The sequence below is a fragment of the Thamnophis sirtalis genome, unplaced genomic scaffold, assembly GCF_051295495.1.
Source record: "Thamnophis sirtalis isolate CommonGarterSnake01/CBP01778 unplaced genomic scaffold, rThaSir2_p1.2 scaffold_4, whole genome shotgun sequence".
NCBI classification, from domain to species: domain Eukaryota; kingdom Metazoa; phylum Chordata; class Lepidosauria; order Squamata; family Natricidae; genus Thamnophis; species Thamnophis sirtalis.
The window spans coordinates 28,876,064-28,897,084 of record NW_028261384.1 but is presented as its reverse complement, the minus strand read 5'-3'; the positions used below and the strand labels follow the sequence as shown (position 1 = coordinate 28,897,084).

At 33.1% G+C, this 21,021-nt stretch overlaps 1 protein-coding gene across 6 annotated transcripts in view; it reads left to right on the top strand.

The window, feature by feature from the left end:
* The window catches only part of NEBL (nebulette), a 157,644-nt gene that overhangs the window by 66,850 nt on the left and 69,773 nt on the right, over window positions 1-21,021 (top strand). For 2 of the 6 annotated variants that reach the window (XM_014065165.2, XM_087712679.1), the window contains exons 3-4: window positions 1,288-1,372; window positions 6,217-6,324. In XM_014065165.2, the coding sequence (XP_013920640.1) occupies window positions 1,288-1,372; window positions 6,217-6,324 (193 nt within the window). Of the gene's footprint in view, window positions 1-1,287; window positions 1,373-6,216; window positions 6,325-8,628; window positions 8,709-9,482; window positions 9,749-21,021 lie in introns of those variants that run through there. The other 4 variants (XM_087712677.1, XM_087712675.1, XM_087712678.1 and 1 more) reach the window with 3 other exon arrangements.

Here is a 21,021-nt window from a genome sequence, read left to right as displayed (position 1 = left end):
GGGCACCATTTATGTTGCTTCCCAGGGATATATGTTTAGAAAAAGGTAAGACTAGGCGCTGCAGTGGTGGTGGGGCAAAGTATCAAACTAATCCCTGTCATTGGGACTGAGCTCCCTGCACTTACCTAAAAGTAAAAGCTTAATTTTAAAATAATAAAATAAAAGCCATAATATCGCCTGCTTTTTTGATGTAACATATAAATTAGCATCAACATTAGCAAATGAACTCCTGAAATGAAATAATTTGAGAGCATACTACAACACCTTCAACAATTATTTAATATTTTAAAGTGATTTAAATTAATATTATAATTGTTTCCAAAATTGCTCATTTATAAAACTGAGTAAGAACGGTATCTTAAAAAATTATGATATGCTTGTGAGCCAGCATGTGTAAGGGAATGAGAGTTCTTTGGATATTTATTCCTAAAAATTGATTGTTGATTAGTTAAGAGTTTTTAGATATAGTGGTATTTCAGTATTTATCACTAATTGTTTCTGGGAGGTGCGATGAGTACCCCGAAAAAATTTGCCATAAGGAATAATGTAGTGAATTAGAAGCCAACACTGGTTGACACTAACAAGTTTTAGATTGTGCTTTGAGTTCCAAACAAATGATGAGTACCGGGACAACATTTTCACATCAGAATGCATTGAGTACCAAATTTGATGAGTTTCAAAGCAATTGTGTACCAAGGTATCACTGTAATTGATAAAAATGCTATATATGAAATTATTCCAGCCAAAAAAACATTCAGGAAACTCTTATTAACAGGTCAACTATATATGTTTTGGAATAACCTTTGAGAAAAAAATGTACCAAAAAAACTTTAAACAAAAATAGTGTGATAAGAAGAATTAAGAAATAAAGAAGAGAAACACTAATAGCGTAATAAACTCTTTCTCACTTCATTCTCTGCTTTTATTTTTTGGTCTGAAAGAGAAATATATTAAAAAGAGAATAATACAACTGTGAATAAATAAGGGTATCTTGGTTGTGAAGTTGCTTCATTCTATTTATTGTTTTCTTTATTAAAATTACCATGCTATGCAAACTGCCATTTGAAAATAAGTACAAACATTAATTGTTTTAAATTATTGTAATGAGCCAGAACAAGGCTCAGAACAAATAAGCTACCAGTTAGTTATAATATAGTAGTAGTAGTGGTGGTGGTGGTAATAGTAGTAGAAGTAGTAGTTGTTATTGTTGTTGTTGTTGTTATTATTATTATTATTATTATTATTATTGGTATTGTTATTATTATTATTATTATTATTTTGTTCCAGACACTATCCAAAGCAGTCCTTTACTACAGTGGCAGATACCCCTGAAAACATTCGACTAAAACAGCAAAGTGAATTGCAAAGTCAGGTAATCTTGGCATTATTTTTTGTAAATGTATTAAGGATAATCAGGGACCATTTTTAAAATCATCCCTGATTACTTATTTAATTCATAATTAAATGTTTACTTATTATTAACTTCCATTGGCATGAAGGGTTAATTGAAAGATGGCTTTAAAAAAAAACTGAAATACAACCATTCTTTGTTTCTTTTTTCTTATTTTAATGTACCCATTAACAACTCAAAGATGTGTCTCATTTCTATATTTTGTTCATTATATTTTGTTTATTATTTATTTATTAATAAGAGTATCTATTGAATCCCTATTGTGAAGCTTTCTCATTACTGACTGCAAAATAGAACTTACTTGACCAAGACTTAAGAATTTGAAGCAACTGATAGTTAATTCCAGGAAATCTTGATCTTCCTGATCAGTGAAACTAATAACATCCTGAATTGCTGAAATTACCATTTTTTTCTTTCCATATGTTAACTAAAGCTATCAAATCAAATAAAGAAGAAATCTTTGATAATTTACCTTATCTATATATTTAATTTTATTTTAGATGTTCTAGCTAATTGTGGGAACACCACACCATTCCAGTCAGTCATCAAACACAATTTTCATATGAAAGGTTTAGAATCTCAGAATTTATGGGAGACAATAGCATACCCTTCAGATCCCCCAAAATGTTTTTGCTTCCTTTTGTGAACATTGCAAAACTTTGATCTTTTTATGTATTGTTTGAAAAAAAAAACCATTTGCTAGCTATGTTGATGATTGCATAGTTTATATGTGTAATATATATTACATTTGAATGTGTGGCCAGGATAATCATTTGCCACCACTTATTTACACAATCAATTTAATAGAGTGCAAGAATTGTGTCAATTGGTTAGTCTCTTATCACCAGTTTTGATAACCATTTTCTTATTCTCTTTATCCATGTCGTGAGTGAAATACTGAAGAAAAAAGCAGAATTACTTCTGGATTATTTTTTAAATTAATTTGAATATTATTTAAATTTTGTATTTTTGTTATGTTATTTCTTTATTTCATATAATTATAATGGGCTTCTTTACAAGAGAAATAATAGATATATAATTCCCCCCTCTCCCTCCCTTATTCTAGTATGTTGTATGAATATACATAGGCATTCACGCAATATAGAATAAAGTAAGGTAAAATGATTAACTGGTCAACCTGGTTACATATATTCACTAAAGACAACAAGAGAAGTTTGAATGCCCATGTGAGTCAAATTTGCTTTGTTCTTTTTTCTATTCACAATGTATTTTCTTAAAAAATAGCTTATATTAAACATTCTTTTGCTCCTGTAAAAATACAAAATATACATTCACATATGGTGATTCACAATCAAAGTTGAATGATTTTTTTTGTTTTTTTAATCAGTGTTTAATTTCCCCTTCTTTAGAAGGGATTTTTCTATATTTTGCAAAATTTCAGATAAACACTTAATAGCATAGAAAGTATATGAAAAGCTCCCAACTCTTTGTTGCCATATATTGATCATCTGGGGTTTTGCGGCCCCGATAGGGTAGTCATAGTATATTATGAAATTGATGCTTTCATGCACTTCTGATTTAACGTCTAGGTTTCAGGGTTGTAAATGATGAGTCACTGGTCCACTGAGAGTCAGATGATTAATGAAAAGACCAGAGCATTTAATTTACACATTCACTGGTGTGAAAATATTCAGGTGTTATGTGAAATCCTGGTATCAAAATAGAAATTTGAAAAGTGAAGTGTGAATCAAGGTGGTGTTTTTGATATCAAAAACTCTAAAGGGACAAAATATATAAAAGGGTAGGAAAGATGATGTAACTGAAATGGAGAAATAAGATTTACTATTAAAGAAATAAGGATAATTATTTCTTTCAAATACTTTTCCACATGTTCTATACATTATATAGAACAAATATATTCATTTTGGTACGTGTGTATGATTATAATGATTAAGCCACCTTATGAGAATCACTTATATGGTTCAGTGAACATATGTGGTTTTCCCTAGTCACAGCTATATACAAGAACTTTATATTTAAACATTTTTGATGTAGAAATGTAGGTTACAGTCTAGACTGTATTTTAATTCTTATATACGGCTATGCGTATTGTGCAGGACCCTCTCCTGATTATGAATGATGGTGATAATATTTACATTTATCATATTTTCTTCATCCCAAACACATCCAATCTGTTCATGCATAACTTTTCACGCTAAGATAGTTGACTTCTGTTTGAATATGGATAATATTATACATTACCATTTTGCTCAAGTGCTTTTATATAGCATTTGTTGGAACACAGTAGTATCTACTTCATCCTGTAATTAAAAATCTGCCAACTTATTTTAAGCCAAATGACATAAGAGAAATTAACTTTTTTTAAAAAAATATTATATTTCAACATTCTAATGTGATAAAAATGTTGGATTTGAGTTTAGGGGACATCTACGCATATTTGCACTACTGTAATGGATTGTTGGTATCATAAGCATATGTTATAAGTTATGTTTTGGCCTTCAGAAAGGCCATTAAGATCTGGCATTTTTCCTGGATGTTAGGGCAGAGATATCTGTGTATATTTTGTAAATGTGCTATGTGCTGTCTAAGTTTTCTTCGATTATATTAACCATGTTTAAGGAGATCTGTCTGTCTGTCTGTCTCTGTCTCTGTCTCTGTCTCTCTATATCTATCTATCTATCTATCTATCTATCTATCTATCTATCTATCTATCTATCTATCTATCTATCTATCTATCTATCTATCATCTGATGGTTAGTTGCCTAGAATTATATATTAATATTGGTGGTAACACACAGTTTTTAAATAAATAAATTAGATGCTTCTTATGTGGTTCATGATATCATCATGGAAGTAATATGATCATGTTGTGTCAATTGTACCATGCAGTGAGATACAAATACATAAATCATATGATTTCTGTTAGTTTATTAGTAGTATTTCTTTAAAAAATGAATGTTTGATTTAAAATTGTTTCTTTTTAGTTGCAAAAACCATGGAAATTTCTTTATATATAAAATCCAATTATATTGAATCATGAACTAAAATTCTGTCATTTTAGTTTCATAAATATAAGAAACATTATCCCCTTTTCTTTTAATGTCTTTCTGTTGTCAATTTCTATTGTTTCACATTTCTTTTCCTTTTGATGACTGCATTTTCTTTTTGCCTTCTTTAAAATAAAATAGTTTATTTTATGGTGTCTTTTAGTTTCAATGCTCCTCACCAGGAGTTCACTGACACCAGATGGTTGATAAAAAGTGATAGTACTTAGTGTAAAGCTAACACCAAATGTGTTCTTCTTTTAACCATCAGTCTGTGAGAAGAGAGGAAGAACTGATAAAAGCCAATCTGTTTGTAAATAGTATCCAAATAATAATGGAATGCAGAAGAAAAAAAAAGGGAATTTAACACAATAGATTTCTCCAAAAATTTCTTTCTGCTCTTACTATGGATCATTTCATTTACTGATCTTGTTTATTCATGCTCAAACAAGCATTGATATTAATATGGATGATGTATATATTATAGATGTCTCTTGATTTATTGCATTGACATCATTTTGTTCAACAGCACAGTACCCTCAGTTATCTAATACTTTTTGCATTTAACTGGACATTGGTCGGTCTAATGCAGTATTTGACAGTCTTTTCTAGCCCAAGCACCATTACATGACCTTGTGGAAGAGATCAAGAGACTGTGCAAGTCCTATTTTTTTTAGGGGGGGGGGGAGGACAGAATCGGCCTAAAGGCAAAACAATTTTCTTCAGTTGGGATTATTATTAGAAAAATGTAAGTCTGTTTTCTTTGCAAGCAGAGGGCTTAACCTTTATTTTTTTATTTCTTGAAATTCTCTATTTTTTATTTTTCTCTATCTTATTTTATACTCTCTCTAATTTTCAATTTTACTTTATAGATCTCCATTCCATATACACACTTTTTATCCCACCCTATACAATATTTTATTTAGTTGGTCTTTGCTTTAATGTTGTCCTTCGCCTTGTTTTCTTGCTAATTGTTCACTTGAGGCATATCTTTTTTGGAAGGCTTTTACTAATATGAGGCTACCTTTCATAAATCTCAGTTAGCACCCATGTTTTGGACTATTTTTTTCTTTGGCACATAAGCCTTTTCAATGTTTGTGTGCAAGCCTTTTTTGGAAAAGATTTAGCAGTGCTGCTCAGCTTTTCTGAAATTAACTGTCTTCTCTTGGATGTTGAGTTCCGTGAGTTCCTGAGACACAGCTGGGATTGTCTTCTGTTGCCGTGTCTGGGCCTCACTCAAGATGTTGGATAAGCTGTTCTGATCTGATCAGTTGCTATCCTTGTCATTCAAAACCTTTGGTATTTAGGTTTCATACTTTTAGATATTTTTCCTTTATTGCCATTATACTTTTTTTTCAGTCAGTTCTCCAAAATTGTGAACATGGAACCTTTCAAAAGGAATAGGAGGAGTGGAAAATGTGGACAGGAGTTATTTCCACTTATTTTATGCAGTACAAATTCTGGCTGATTTTTTTAAAAAAATGATGTGCCATCAATTGAGGTCAATTTTTAGCACCCTGATAGATCAATTTTCTTGAAGATGAAAAAAATGCAATCTTTCAGGTATTGCATTGGTACTCTCTTTGCTAGTAATTGAAACCATCCACTTTGCTGCTAGTTATAATTTTGAAATAACTACCTCAGATGATGAAAAATGAAGGATTTCATTGATTAAAACTCATGCAATTCTTTCACTGTATTCTTTCACTGTATTTAAAATTACCTTGAAGCAAAGATGTTAGTTAATAACATCTTGTCCTTTCTCTCTTTTTCTTATAGGTCAAGTACAAGCGAGACTTTGAAGAAAGCAAAGGAAGAGGTTTCAGCATTGTTACTGACACACCTGAATTACAAAGACTGAAGAGAACTCAGGAGCAAATCAGTAATGTATGTGACAAGGATAATGCATAAAAAAAATATTATGGAAGTGTCAGTGAGTTGGTTGATTGTTTCCAGAACTGAGTCTGTATGGCTTCAGAAATTGGATTATTTGATGCTTTGTGTGCTTGTGGTCCCAATTTTGTTTTACTTTGTAGCACATTGGTAGTGTGTGTTTTCCTCTCCAAGTAAATTAAAGGTGGAATTACCAATCAAATTTATTTAAAAATGGCAAATGAGTATATTTATGATAAGCTTCAGTACAATGCAGTCAAATATTTTCCTGTTGTGAATTAGATAAGCTAAACATTATAGAACTACTTTAGCTTTGCAGAATTACTTTATTTAATAGGTACACTGACTTGGATGGAAAGGATGGTCACTAGGGGAAGAAAAAGTTCTAAGAATTTGGCTGAGGAACTAATAGAAGACTTCTTACCGGAATATCACAATGCATTGGGATTATGATATGAATACTTTTGCATAGGGAAAATGCTGTGTGTCTTAAAGAAGTTGTGCATCAGAACACGGCTTCTGATTTGAGGATACTTCTATCATGCAATGTTCTTTTTGTTATAAGATGAAAAAAGTCTTACAGTGAGGGGGAGTGTTTTTGGATAGCAATTTTAGTTCTAATCCATTGTAAATAATAATTTTTGAAGTAAGTTCACTGTGATATAATCTGCAAAATGAAAATGGTTCAAAACAGACAGGTGAAGATCCAAAGGGTTGTAGAAATTTGTAGTTTGAAATATGAAAAATAGTATATTCAAACAGATGTTAGTTTCTTATTCTCTCTTATATCACTTATAACTTTTGACCAACCAAAGACAGGAAGACATTTTGATTTACTTATTTAAGGATGTGATTGGAGTAGACAAATCTGCTGAAAGTTGGTACTGGATTATGCGGAACTGCTGAAATCTATAAAATGTTTAGAGCAGTGTTTCTCAACCTTGGCGACTTTAAGTCCCGTGGACTTCAACTCCCAGAATCCCCCAACCAGCACAGCTGGCTGGGGAATTCTGGGAGTTGAAGTCCACAAGACTTAAAGTCACCAAGGTTGAGAAACACTGGTTTAGAGTGATATTAAAAATGGTATAGAAGTATTGTTGATAGCCTTTGGTAATACCAAGGAACAGGAGAGACAAGAAAGGAGTGTACTACACAAATACAGATATAAGATTTAGGGCAGCTGTGTGATAATCCCAACTGTTATTCAGGAGATGTGGAGTGTGTTTCTCTCCTCTCTTTTCTGAAGTAATGGAGGTAAGCTTTTAGAATACTTTGAGAGGATATTAAAAATATATGTGAGGAGCAATATGGTATTAGCAACATTTAAAACTATACTACTGGATTTATTTTCAAAGGTCTTCAAAACTCTTCGTTTGGTGCATCGTACAATGATTTACAGATACTGTATTAACAATGATTAATAATTGTAAAATGTTACATTTGCACCAAAGCCTTTTGCTATTAAAAATACTGAGGAAATTTGAGAAAAGGTTACAGAATAATAATATATCAAGATGGAAGTTTGTCATTAAAAGATCAGCAAAACCTGAGTATCAGATATATAATTTTATAACTAGGAAAAGGAATGGGTCTGGAATTCAGTAGGACTGTGGTCATTTGAGGAAGAAATTCCTAGTAGCAGGATCAAAGACTTGATAGAGTTCTATTATCATCATAGTAAAAAACTCAATGTTTTGTATGGATTGCTCTAAGAATATTAAATAAATTAACTGCTTTTCCTAATGACTAGTTTTGGACATTTTAGTTAACTTTTCATAGTTGAATGAACATTTTAAATTGCCTGTGCATTTTCCAATTTGTGTAGTGTAGTTTGAAATGCTCATAAATTATTGTGTTTTCAATATTTCAGGTCAAAATATTATTATTTTTTTCCTGGAGAGTACACTGCTTTGGCTTTCAAGGAGTCTGCCTATGATGTTCATTCAAGAATACAGCAAACTACATTTTTGTTTATAATCAGAAACTATTTTTTTTCCTTGTTACTTATACATTTTGCTATGCTGGATATAAAAATAATTCACTGTTTAGCTTTTTTTTAAAAAAAAGGTTATAATGAGCACTGAAAGTGAAAAGTAGTGTGAGAAAATGAATATAATTATATTTTAAATAAAGCATGAAACCAAATCCTATGACATAATTCATTTTTAACCTCAGTAAGAGATTTTAAATTATATTAAAAACATGTAATGGTATTTTCATATAAGTGTTTTCATGACTATTTCATAATTCTGTTGGTTTGATACCATGTAGTGCTATTAGCCAAGAATCATTAAAGAAGCCAGCGGTTTGCTTAAATGTTCTGATTGGAGGAAGTAGCTGAACCAAACAGAAAATATTGTCATTCTTAACTTACTGAGGTGAGTTTTCTCCTTGACAATGTTAAAATGTTATCATGAAATGAAGTTCAGAAATTTAATATACCTGCTTTTATATACCATTTTAATATTTTAATATACTTGAAAATATAGCAGTTGCATGGACTAGTTCAGGACCCCCTTTTTACATTTCTCATTCAATGTTTTAATTGGCAAATTAACTAATTAATTAAGTCTAACCTGTATCTCTCCCTATAATACAGAGTTCTCCAATCTTTCTCAGCTGGTAGTCTGGCGTGGGGTGGGAGGTAGGAAAAGGGGATGGTTTTGTGTGAGATGCAGGCTACCAGTCATGTGAGTGGGGCTGTGAGTGTTGGTACCCTCTGCCTGTGTAACTGAGGTTGCAACCACTGGTGCCTGTTGCTCAAGTGAGTGGGGCTGCGAGTACCAGTGCATGCATGTGATAGTTGCATGCACGTGGTGGCCCACCATTCACCCCGCTTGACCATACCACTAAGCCACATCCTGGTAGTGGGCCATGGCTCACAGGTAGGGGATACCTGCTCTAGTAGAATGCTGTAAAAATATTAACTGAAAAATTAATATTACAAAATATAAGTGATAGGCCTGTTCACTTGGTTACACCTGTATGTTTCAGCCATTTCTATTAATAATTCTTGAAGTATTTTTTTTAGCTAGCAGTGCCAATCAAATAACATTCATAGAGGTTTACTTTGAAAGGAAAGGAAAATGTTTCCATCTGAACAGGGACTAAAGTAAATATGGATTGCTTTCTCTGCCACTTGTCAAGGTAGTCAAAATGAAAAAAGGTTACTGTATATTACTTGCTTAAAATTTCTGTGGCCATTGATCTATTAGAATTTTTGTTCAAATCAATTTTAAAAGAAAAAAAGAAAAGAGGTGATGTTTGTAAAATATTTCTTTGCTTGTCTTTATTTGCAGACTGAATTGTTTCTGGCCTACTTATTAATTATAACCCCTCCTTTTTTTTTGCTCTCTAAGGTCATAAAATATTTGAGGAACATACAGCAATGGAACAAGAGGAGACAAGAATAAAGAGGGTAAAATTATTTTTCATCAGCTACTGATTAGTTACGTTTCACTTAACCTTGGAGTTATTTATTGCATGTTTATGATTCATCATCTGCCTAGTGACTAGAAAAGCATATCTGTTGGGTTAAAACATTGAAATAGAGATGAATAATATTTGATATCTTGTCATTCTACTTCAAATAGAATTTGACTGGGCCTGTTTTTGTTTGTTCATTTATTTATTAACCCAGTACTCTCTTGATTCCTGACACATTTTCGAAGCAGGACTGAATTCTTTCATCATCATGACAGTAGTCAGATTTAAGGCTGATGCAAGATGTAATGTAATGTAATACAATGTCATGTACATTAATCAACAAAAATGTAGCTAAAGAGAAAAGTGAGTTTCTTTAAAGGAGAATTGAGGCTCATAAAAATGTACTACAGCAAAATAACTTAAAATGGAAAGTTTCTGTTTTTTTGTGAAGAAATTGTATTTTTTGCAGTCTTGATACTGAGGCATATCTATACTAACAACAAAGATGCAAGAAATTTACTCTAACCCTCAGAGATTTTCATCTGTGAAACAGAACTATCAAAAGGCCTCCTTAGTCTCTCTATTAAGCACTTTCCAGCCAGATTAGCACTCTCTTTTGTGTATTTTATGTACTCAGCTATATTCCTGTTGAAGCCTAAGATGAAGTGAAATCAAGAAAATTGATGATTTTCTTTTGAAAACCTCCCTCACTTCCTCCCTAAATTCATTTCACAGTGTAATAAGTTAATCTTTGACTTACAGTCAAATTCATTTCTATTTGTAGAGCCTCCCCCCATTTTTTGGGAGAGCTCTATATTTCTGTTAACTGGATTTCTTGAAAAATTGAGCCAGGTGTGTCAATAGTTCTGTATTCTTAAGATTAAGAATTAACTTATTCTTAATTTTTAAAATAAAAACTGATTAAAATACAAAGAGTTGCCTTAAATTGTCCTTACTCCTAATACAGCTCAGCTTCCTTTGTTTACCATCTTCCACATTTGTTGACTGTACTTCTCTTCCAGTGAATATGAAATTCACTTGATGAACAAACTATGCTTGTGAAATGTAGACAGTATTGTGCTCAGCTAAAGCTTCTCCTGGATTTGTGGTACAGATCTAGCTCTTAGCATTATTAATATTATTTAAACAAGATTCAGAACTTGAATTTTGGAAATAAAATATATATTCTGTCAAAAGTTACTTTTAAAAACATTTAGAAAAGTAGATAATTTAATGAACAAATGCTTATAAAACTTTGTGTGTTGAGTCAGTCTAGATGCTAGATGTGGTTTTCTATCCAACATTGTCAGAATGGTTTGCTTTTGTTTTCTCCTTAGGACTAAGACTGGCCCAGAATTATCCAATGGCTTTATGCATAAAATAATAATAATAAAGCACTCTTCCATTTTCTATTCAGGTGCTGGTGGGCATAGAGCAATATACTCTTTAAAAAGATTTTCCCATTACAGTCTGGTTGATTTTTTCTGAATTTTAATTTCTTATGGAACAACTTCGCTATGTAAACATTTACCGTATTTTTCGGAGTATAAGATGCACCTAGATTTTAGAGGAGGAAAACAAGGAAAAAAGTATTCTGAACCAAATGGTGTAGTAATATATTATTTAATAAAATGTCATATAGCAGAATTTTTACAACCATGTATACTTTTTATAACCATGTATACTTTTTATAACAGTGTATACTTTTTACAATCTTGTAAGGTCAACAACAGTATTAAGAACTATCTTTCACCACTGTGATTAACAAATGAAGAGAAACTTGAAGGTTCAAGCACTCTTCTGATTTTCTGGAAACCCCAAGAACTCATCATCGTCACTGGTGTCAAAGTTTAGGAAGCTCAGTTGCTCACAATTACTTTCTTCTTCGCTACCTTCATAAATGATATCATCTTCAGTTCCATCTAAGGCATTACTAATGCCACATTTTTGAAAGATTGTGTAACAGTTTCATCCTTCACTGAGTTCCATGAGATTTTCACCCATTCACAAACTTGAGTGATCCTCATTAATCCAGAGGGTGTCAGAGCATGATTACCAGCAGCCATCCATTTGTTCCACTCTTCTCGCATGTAAACTTTGAATGACTTGTTGTTGGAAACATCAAGAGGTTGCAACTGGCTGGTAAGACCCCCAGGAATTACAGCTAGATTGGTCTTCACTTCTTTGAATCTTTTCTTAGTGTTGTCAGTAATATGTGCTTTAAACTGGTCAAGCACTAATAAAGCTGGTTTTTTCAGTAGCCCTCCAGGACATTTGGACCACACTTTTTCAATCCATACTTTCATGCCATGCTCATCCATCCATCCTTTTTCATGGACATGCACAACAACACCTCTTGGAATCACTTCTTTTGGGAAGGTTTTCCTTTTAACATTGGTGCCAATTTGGTGCCATCTGCACAGCAGGACAACACAACTGTGTAATGTGTCTTCTCATGTCCTGTAGTTTTTACAGTTATGTTTTTGGCACCTTTGAAGTCAACAGTCCTGTTTGTTGGCACATCAAAAATTAGTGGGACTTCAGCCATATTCCCGTTCTGGCCAATCTCAAAATTATTTGTCCTCCTGGAATATCACAAAAGTATGAAAAGACAGAATCTTAGCCTCATACTCTTTTGACATTCTTTGCGCAATTCTAATTTTGGTGCGCATAGCAAGGCCATATTGCCTCATAAATCTGAAGCACCATGATGGTGTTCCACTAAAATCTTGAATGCCTTTCCGTGTAGCAGTATGTTTGGTTTTGTACATCACCATTTTTGTGGTGACTGCGAAGCCACTGTTCCGGTGACCTGTGATCCAGTCTCTCATTTCCTCCTCTAACTATGGCCACTTTGCAGGAAGCCCACAAAAGTTGTGCTTGCTTTTATCTTTTACCTTTTGCAGCTTATCCATTGGTTTCTTCCACCCTCTTATCATCTTTTCAGTTGGAGGTGGTCCAAAATGTTTCTCTGATGCTTGGTTTCCATGTTCCTCAGCATATTTCAAGACTTCCAGCTTGAAAGAGATTGTATATGCCTGCCTTTTTGGCTTTGACATTTTTCTGCAAGAACGAACAATAATTTATAACAATACAGTGCACTGTAGCTGAAACCACATTCATATACACGCATTAGATAATTACATCTCCCCCTAAATAATATGCCTTAGACTTAACCCTAACCCCAACCTGCAAACAGGCAATAAGCCTTAAACCTTAAACCAATAAGCCAAACCCGTTGCAAAAGTGCTGACAGCTTTAAGACCTCTGGACTTCAATTCCCAGAATTCCTCCTCCAGTCATATTACCTCAGGATTTCTGGAACTTACTGGTAAAGTCTACAAGTTTTACAGCTGCCACATTTGAAGACCTTTGCCATCTCTAACCAGTGCTTACCTGTGTGATGTCTCAGGAGCAGATGGCAGACTTCTCCAGGCAGTGTTGTCTGGGGTGTCAGCCAGGAAGCAGGTGAGGCAAGCAGCTTATCCAGGCAGCGGTGGAGCGGTCGCTTTAAATTTTGCCCAGGAGCAGGTCAGGCTCCTCGGGCAGCAGTGAGGTGGCGGCAGGGCTCCTGGGGCAGCAGGAAGGCAGTGGCGGCGGTTACTTTAGATTTTGCCTGGCAGCAGCCGCAGCAACAGCAGTGACTTTAATTTTGCCCAGGAGCAGCAGAGCAGCTCGGGTGGTAGGTCAAATTCCTTTGTGGCAGGGGTCTCCACTAATGGCCCAACTAGAGGTTCGCCTTAATTTATAGGAACTGGTTCACTAGAACCTTTGAATTTTACATTTCTGATTGGTGGTTGGATCAGCTTTCCAGATTACCACCAATCAGCTGCCTTTTGCCATTGATTGCTGCCTTTGCCACCATTGCTGTCATTGCCACCACCATAGTGCCACCATACCTCTCACTCCACTTTCCCACCAGGTATGGCTCATGCTACATTCGGAGTATAAGACACACTCAGATTTTCAGCCTCTTTTTGGAGGGCAAAAGCTGTGTCTTATACTCTGAAAAATACGGTAATCATCATTAAAAGACTTTTGTCATTTTTGAAAGTCTTTGCCATATAGCTGAAATTTGTGTGTGTGTAAAAGAATGATTTTCAATGTATGTATGTATTTGGATTTATATATTTATTCATGAATAAATATATTTATGGTCTTGACCATAATGATCTAGAAAATCTCTGTAGAAAACCTTGCATTCTTAATTTTTTTGCATGTATAACTATTAGGAAAATACTTTTGGAAATTTATAAGAGCTTCCTTTTGATAAAAAGTAGCATGTAGAAGTCAAGTGTACTGATGTTGTATAATAAAAATAACAACAATGCTGCACATTTTATTTACAGCCAAGCACCCCAAATAAATATTCAATTAATTAAGGGGGAAAGAGCCCCTCCTTGAGGGAGATGGATTAGCTGGAAATATAAATAAACTAAGCAACAAATAAGCAACCAAACAAACAAATAAATAAATAAATAAAAGTTTAAGAAAAAAATGAAATAACTTGAAATTCTAACATGTTTCTATTAGAACATGCAGTTTACAACCTATTCTTTAATGGTCTAAATTTTTGGTATAGAAATTATACGTTTTCAGAAATATTTTTTGTTATCAACAATTTATGCATCACCAAGAATTTTTTTTTGAAGTGACGCTAATGATTACCTGTTCCATACCACTTATTGAACTTTCTTACCTCGCTAACAACCAGTACAGTGGAAAAAGAATCTTTTTGGTATATTGAAAGGCACAGCGGTCAAATATTCAGTTTTCACGTTTTCATATATCCAAAGTTAAAAAATTTATTTCATCCTCCTCTCCCCCCCTTACTCCTGCTCCTCCTCCACACCACTACCACTAGCGGGGCTGCAACGCCTTCTTTTTCTCCTTTTCATGGGCTCTGGTGGGTGCAGCTTCCTAGTGCGTGGTAAGCAGTCCCAGAGCTGCAGGATTTTGGAGCTGCTTGCTGCCCCACAAGGCAAGGTGTAGGATGGCCAAATGTGAATGTAGGGGAAATAGGTAGGTGAAAAGACTTTATTCTAGGTTCAGGGCTGGAAGGGACAAAATCTGCACTGACTTGGGTTGAGATTAGTGCTTGGCAAATATCTTGCTTTATGACCCCATGACTTAGCAACCAAATCACAACCATTTGTGGTTGTATGTTGAGGAATATTTGCACTCAAAGATATTTTCTTATGTGTAAATTTTGCTGTGATAATTATTTTAAAGTGATTTTAATTGATACCTGGGAGGTACTTCATATTAGTTAAAAGAAAGGAAATTTATTAGTGACATGGAACAAATGACAGCCACAGCAGGAGGGGAAAAATAAATTATTCTAGGATGAGTTGGACATCTGTTGCCCAGTTAATTATCTATTCAATAGAACAGTAATACTGAAAAATATTATATTCAGCTGCAGGAACTGAAAATTAGTTGTATATACCTTCTTTAAAAAAAACATTTTTTTATTGTTGAAAGAGTGAAATACAAAAGAGAAAAAGAAAAACAGATACTGAATATTGATTAAAATATTATGAAAATATTTTTGGACACATAATCTACTTTTCCCTTTTATTTGTATATCTATACCTTATATTGAACATTAAAGGTTGTTGCTATTTTCTATTTAAATCCTAGAAATCATATTCCAGGTGTCTAAATTTGTCTTTCTGTGCAATGTGCTGCTTGAATCTGATTGTAAAATTCCATTACAGATAGATGCTGTCAATTTTCATTGTAGCACGTTCATCAATTCTGGTTTCCCAATCTAATGTTGTCAGCAACTTTTCTCTTTTACAGCATTGTTGCCAATATAATAAATTGTAATATGTTTCATTTATTAATTTTCTAATTTATTAATATAGGTACGATTTCCTGAATTATATCTAATAATATATCTGTGACTTCAGTTTCAATAGGGTTTTGAAAAAATATTTTGATCAGTTTGTTTCCAGTATTTCTGAGTTTTTTTCCATTACCAATGTATATGTTCAAATGTTCAAACTTGTTATGGCATTTCCAATATTTGTGTTTATATGATTTTTCTTTCTTGACGATTAGTGACAGGGTTATGAACCATCTATAAAATATATTATTCATTCATTCATTTATTTAACAAATTTACATGACTGCCTATATCACTGCAGGTGTCTCTGGGCACAAACTCTTAAAAACCCAAGCTCTTAAAAAATAAATAAAAGCAAGATTGAGGGATAAAAAGATCTAACTAAACAGTTATCATATAGCTTTCCTAATTGGATCCCCAAGTTTGCTGGAAGATCACATTTTCAGGGCACTTTATAAATATTTAATATTATATATTTAAATAATATATACATATTTATTGTTATTGTTGTTAGTTGCGAAGTTGTGTTTGACCCATTGCGACCCCATAGACAATGTTCCGCCAGGCTTTCCTATCCTCTACCATCCTCTGGAGTCCATTTAAGCTCAATTATATTTATATATTTATTAAAATATACATTATGAACGTTTAAAACAAATTTCCCTTATATTATAGTTTAGATCAAATTTGTTTTCCTAATTTTTCCCAATTTGAAAATTAACAGTTAAAAGCTTGACAAAGTAAATAGTTCCTGAATCCTAAATAAATCTGGCTTTCCAGATTTTAATACAGCCATAATAAAGCCATGTCTCTAAAGCCATAATATATATTTCAATGAACATGTAATATATGATAAATGTAAGTGATACAAATAGATTTTCAGATTGATGATCACATTTTTGTAACATTGTAAACAGTATATTGTGCTGTACATTATAACAGGGAACCCCCGCCCCCAATCACTCCCAGAAATTGTAACAAAACAAAAACTACTTTACAAAAATTACATGAGTAATTCCGGATCATAAGGTACTCAAAGAATATAGCAAAGACTGGAATTGCCAAAGAGCTGCAAAAAAAATGGAAAGTAATTTATTTTTAAGAACAGTAGCTTCCTAGTAAAGCAAATGTACTGCATTTAATCTAATGACTATAATGTATCTTCAACTCAAACATATTTCTCTGTTATATGATAGACAGGGTCAAGAAGAGAGTGGAAAGGCTAGCATGAATCATCAAACAATACCGAAGCAGCCATTACCCCTATCGTTACTCAGATGATATACGCATTTCATGATATCATACACTGAGATTCTCTTTTGCTTTAGGCTAGGTTGTGAAGCAGAGATGCTTTTAATTTTGTGTGCTTAAAAAAAGATAATTATGCCTTCAAAAAATATAGCTTAGGATCTGTAATTGGGATCTTGTGTGCGTTATGAAAATAATACAGAATTACTCTATTTTGAAATTGTGTAGTGTGTTACATTAGGCTTTCTAACATGTTTAAAATCATTTTGAATTATTATAAGATCTTAATCAAATCTTTTACATGGAAGGCAAAATTTCTATATGAAGTACAATCACTGATGTTTCTTGTTAAAAAGGCAGGTAGTTGTCAATGGAAAGCAGTCCTGAGTTTTAATTTTTTTTAGAACCTATTATGTAGGTGTGGCCTGTTTTGTAGGAGTGGCTTGGTGGTCATGTGACTGGGTGGGAGTGGCTTGGTGATCATGTGATGTCAGTCATATGACTGAGTGGGAGTGGCTTGGCACTTATGTGACCGGGTGGGAGTAGCTTGGCAGTCATGTGATTGGGTGGGAGTGGTCAAGTCAATTCACTGAATTCTTTGCCCCAAAGAATGACCAACAAAAAGAAGATATAAAAAAAGGAAATTTATTATTTTGTGCACTTACTACTTAAATAAGAATAAAATAAGTACATAAAACAATAAAACAGGTACTTACAAAGGAAATATGGCTGTCCTTGCTGGTCTTCAACATTATTGACCACCTTACACACACACACACACACACTTCCAGCCTCTCTGCCTCTTCCCTCTTCCTGGATTCACTCAGACATCTTTAAAACCCACAGCCTGTGCACACGCACATACTTCCAGCCCCTCTGCCTCTTCCCTCTTCCTGGATTCACTCAGATGTTTTTAAGACTCAGAGCCTGTGCACAGCACACACACTTCCAGCCCCTCTGCCTCTTCCTGGATTCACTCAGACATTTTTAGAACTCACAGCCTGTGTACAACATACATTCTTCCAGCCCCTCTGCCTCTTCCCTCTTCCTGGATTCACTCAGATATTTTTAAAACCCACAGCCTGTGCACATGCACACATTCTTCTAGCAGCCCCTCTACCTCTTCCCTCTTCTCAAACATCCTCCCCCACCCCACCCCACCCCAGCCACTCACCAGTTCTTTCTTCTTCTGTTTCTTCTTCTGAGAACTTTTCAGCAGCATGGTGAGGATGGGTGGGGCAAATGAAAGAGCGAATGAGGGGAGGAGCATTCCAGTACGGGGCCTCCTGACCAACGGGTACAGGAAGGCATGCTAAATTTCACCATCCGGTACGGCCGTACTGCTCTGTATCTGTTGAAACCCACCCCTGTATATAGCCTATATCTAAGATTTGGAGAGTCATTACTAAAGCAGATATCATGACAAATGTATGCATAGATGACCTTGTATATATAGGATGCCCCACATCTACATACAGAAACTTCTTGCTTTCACAATAGGACTTCTTTGAACATTGGCAATGGAATAGTTCTCTTCTACTATATTGAAGAAGTGGTACAGATTAGCTTAGGACATGCAATTTTCTCTATTGCTTATTATCTTGCTGCATCTGTTTCCTTGACTAGTAGAAATCCAGCCTGGTTCTTTATATATTGCATAAATTAGATTTAGATTATGAATTTTTCTTGTTTGTTTCTTGTTCCCTGCTTTATTGCCCCCAAATACTTCAATAAAACTGCATCATAAAAATAATTACATGTCTAAAAATGCTGGTTCTAATGAATGTAAACTCATATCATCATAAGTGCCACAAAATTATATTATTAATTTTGCTTCTGTAGACTTATATTGGAACACTGAATGGAGAATATAATTTTTTAAAATACAAGTTAACCCAAAGACCTAAAGAATCTTATAAAAGTATTCATGAGCAACATCCTGGATATAATATTTATGTGTGAAAGAGTTTTTAAAAAGACAGGAATTCAAGAGGGTTTATATTTTTTCTATATTTGGTGAAATACATTTGATCAAAAAGTGGTTTAATATTGAAAATAACATTGTTCCCTTAAAACCATTCGGGGTATGAACATTAATTAAATTTAAAAAATGGAAAATGGGTTATAAGAAAAAATCCAAATTGTTTTGTTCTCAAATAATTTGTAACTTGAATTTCTAGTTTCAGTTAGGGAACATTAAATATGGAATTGCTTGATGGCTAATTCAGGGAAGCAAGATTAATGAATGCTAGATTTAAATGTTAGGGAATAAAATAAAGTTTCACCTTGAAAAAGCTATGAAGAAATAAGATTTGACATTTCCCTTTTCTGTCCCCTGGCAAAGATCCTGCCATTTTGATTTACAGGTTATTATCTTCAGGTTTGTGCTGACAGTTAAAACTCTTTTTTTTGGTCTAGAAAAATCCACAAAGCTTAGTATTACAGATTCAAGCAGCCATTGCATTAATTTTTTTTAAACTGAAAGGCAAGCTATGAGACCATTATAGTGATAAAAGCCTAAGAATTCATTCCTCTTATGTCCTTAGCCTTCCTGGAAATTAACTTTCTGGTGACAGTATGAATATGTTAACATTAATAAATAAACTATTGGTTTGAATTTTTTTTATTCTACTTATCTTTTCAGTTTGTAGCTTATTTTGGAGATATATATATATATATATATATATATATATATATATATATATATATATATATATATATATATATATATATATATATATATATATATATATATATATATATATATATATATATATATATATATCTGTTCCCCATTATTTTTAAGCCTTAGGCTTTCAATTCATTCAATTCATAGTAATAAAAAAGTCTGTTACTGAGGTTAGTTGTTTTTTTCTTCTTCTGAACTTTTCACCTATCTCTTGAAAGCTTCTCCCAGTTTACCATGATTAAATCTATTCTACTTGATTTTTATATTTTGAAATGTAAATGTAATATTTTTCTTTTTTGACAGATTTGTGGGAATATTTTCAGTTTTTCTGTTCTAGCTTAGAGAATCCTATACATTTTATGCTAAATAATGCATTTCTAGCACTACAATTATTATAGTTCTTTAAGAATTGAGATAATTACAATGGTACACTTTAAAGAATGATGCGGCCCACTACCATGTTTTCCCGAAAATAAGACAGGGTCTTATTTTCTTTTGATCCCCAAAATAAGCATGTGGCCTTATTAGTATTATTGCTTTTTTTTTAAAAATGCTTTTAGCACTGGGTTTGGTATCTCAAATATGATTCATTATACATTTTGTCCATGCCATAAATAATTATTTATTACAGGGTTTCAAATTCCATTTTCTTTTTCATATTATAGTACTAGAAATTTCCCCATTTTTTATCTTAAGCTTAAAGATAGGAATTGGATAAAAATGGAATCGTTTACAAACTTTAAATTCAATTTTCATTGTTAAATAAGTTTTAAAAAGCATAGGAAGCACTACTTCCCACCAAATACTCTTTATGTTTTTTATTCTATCTTATTTCGTTTGCTGGACAAAAATATTAAGCACTATTGAAGCGCAAAGGACCATAGGGTAAAAAAGAAAGAGAAGCATCTGCTTCCAACTTTTTTTTAGCATAGGAAATAAAATGTTAACATTACAGTCTCAACTTTTTACCCTTACATGCTTAATATGTACTAGCCATTTCTATAACAACAAACTTATCTAATCAGCAAAATCCAAGTTTTATTTTTCTCCAACTCAAGTACCAAAACTAGCAGTAGCTTCCAAATAGAAACAAAGTTCGAAAGTTCTTTTCTCTGATTAAAGCAGTTAATGTAGCCATCTGTGCAAGTTCCATTACTTTTTCCAGGCATTCATTGTGGATATTAAAGTATCTTTCCATCATTGTGCAGAAAGCATTCATTCTTCAACATATATAACATCAGCATTCCAGATTTTTTTCAAGTTCTTTGTCCATTAAGACTGAAACGAAAGTCGCTGGTTTGATTTTTATATTCACTTTAACAATCTTCTGTATAAAATCATGAATCTTACCCCAATATTGCTTCATCACAAGTCCACCAAAGATGGTAAAAAGGTCCTTCTTTTCATTTACATTTCCAACATACATTTGAAATTTATGTAATTTATATATCTTTGACAATTTATTAGAAGTTAAATA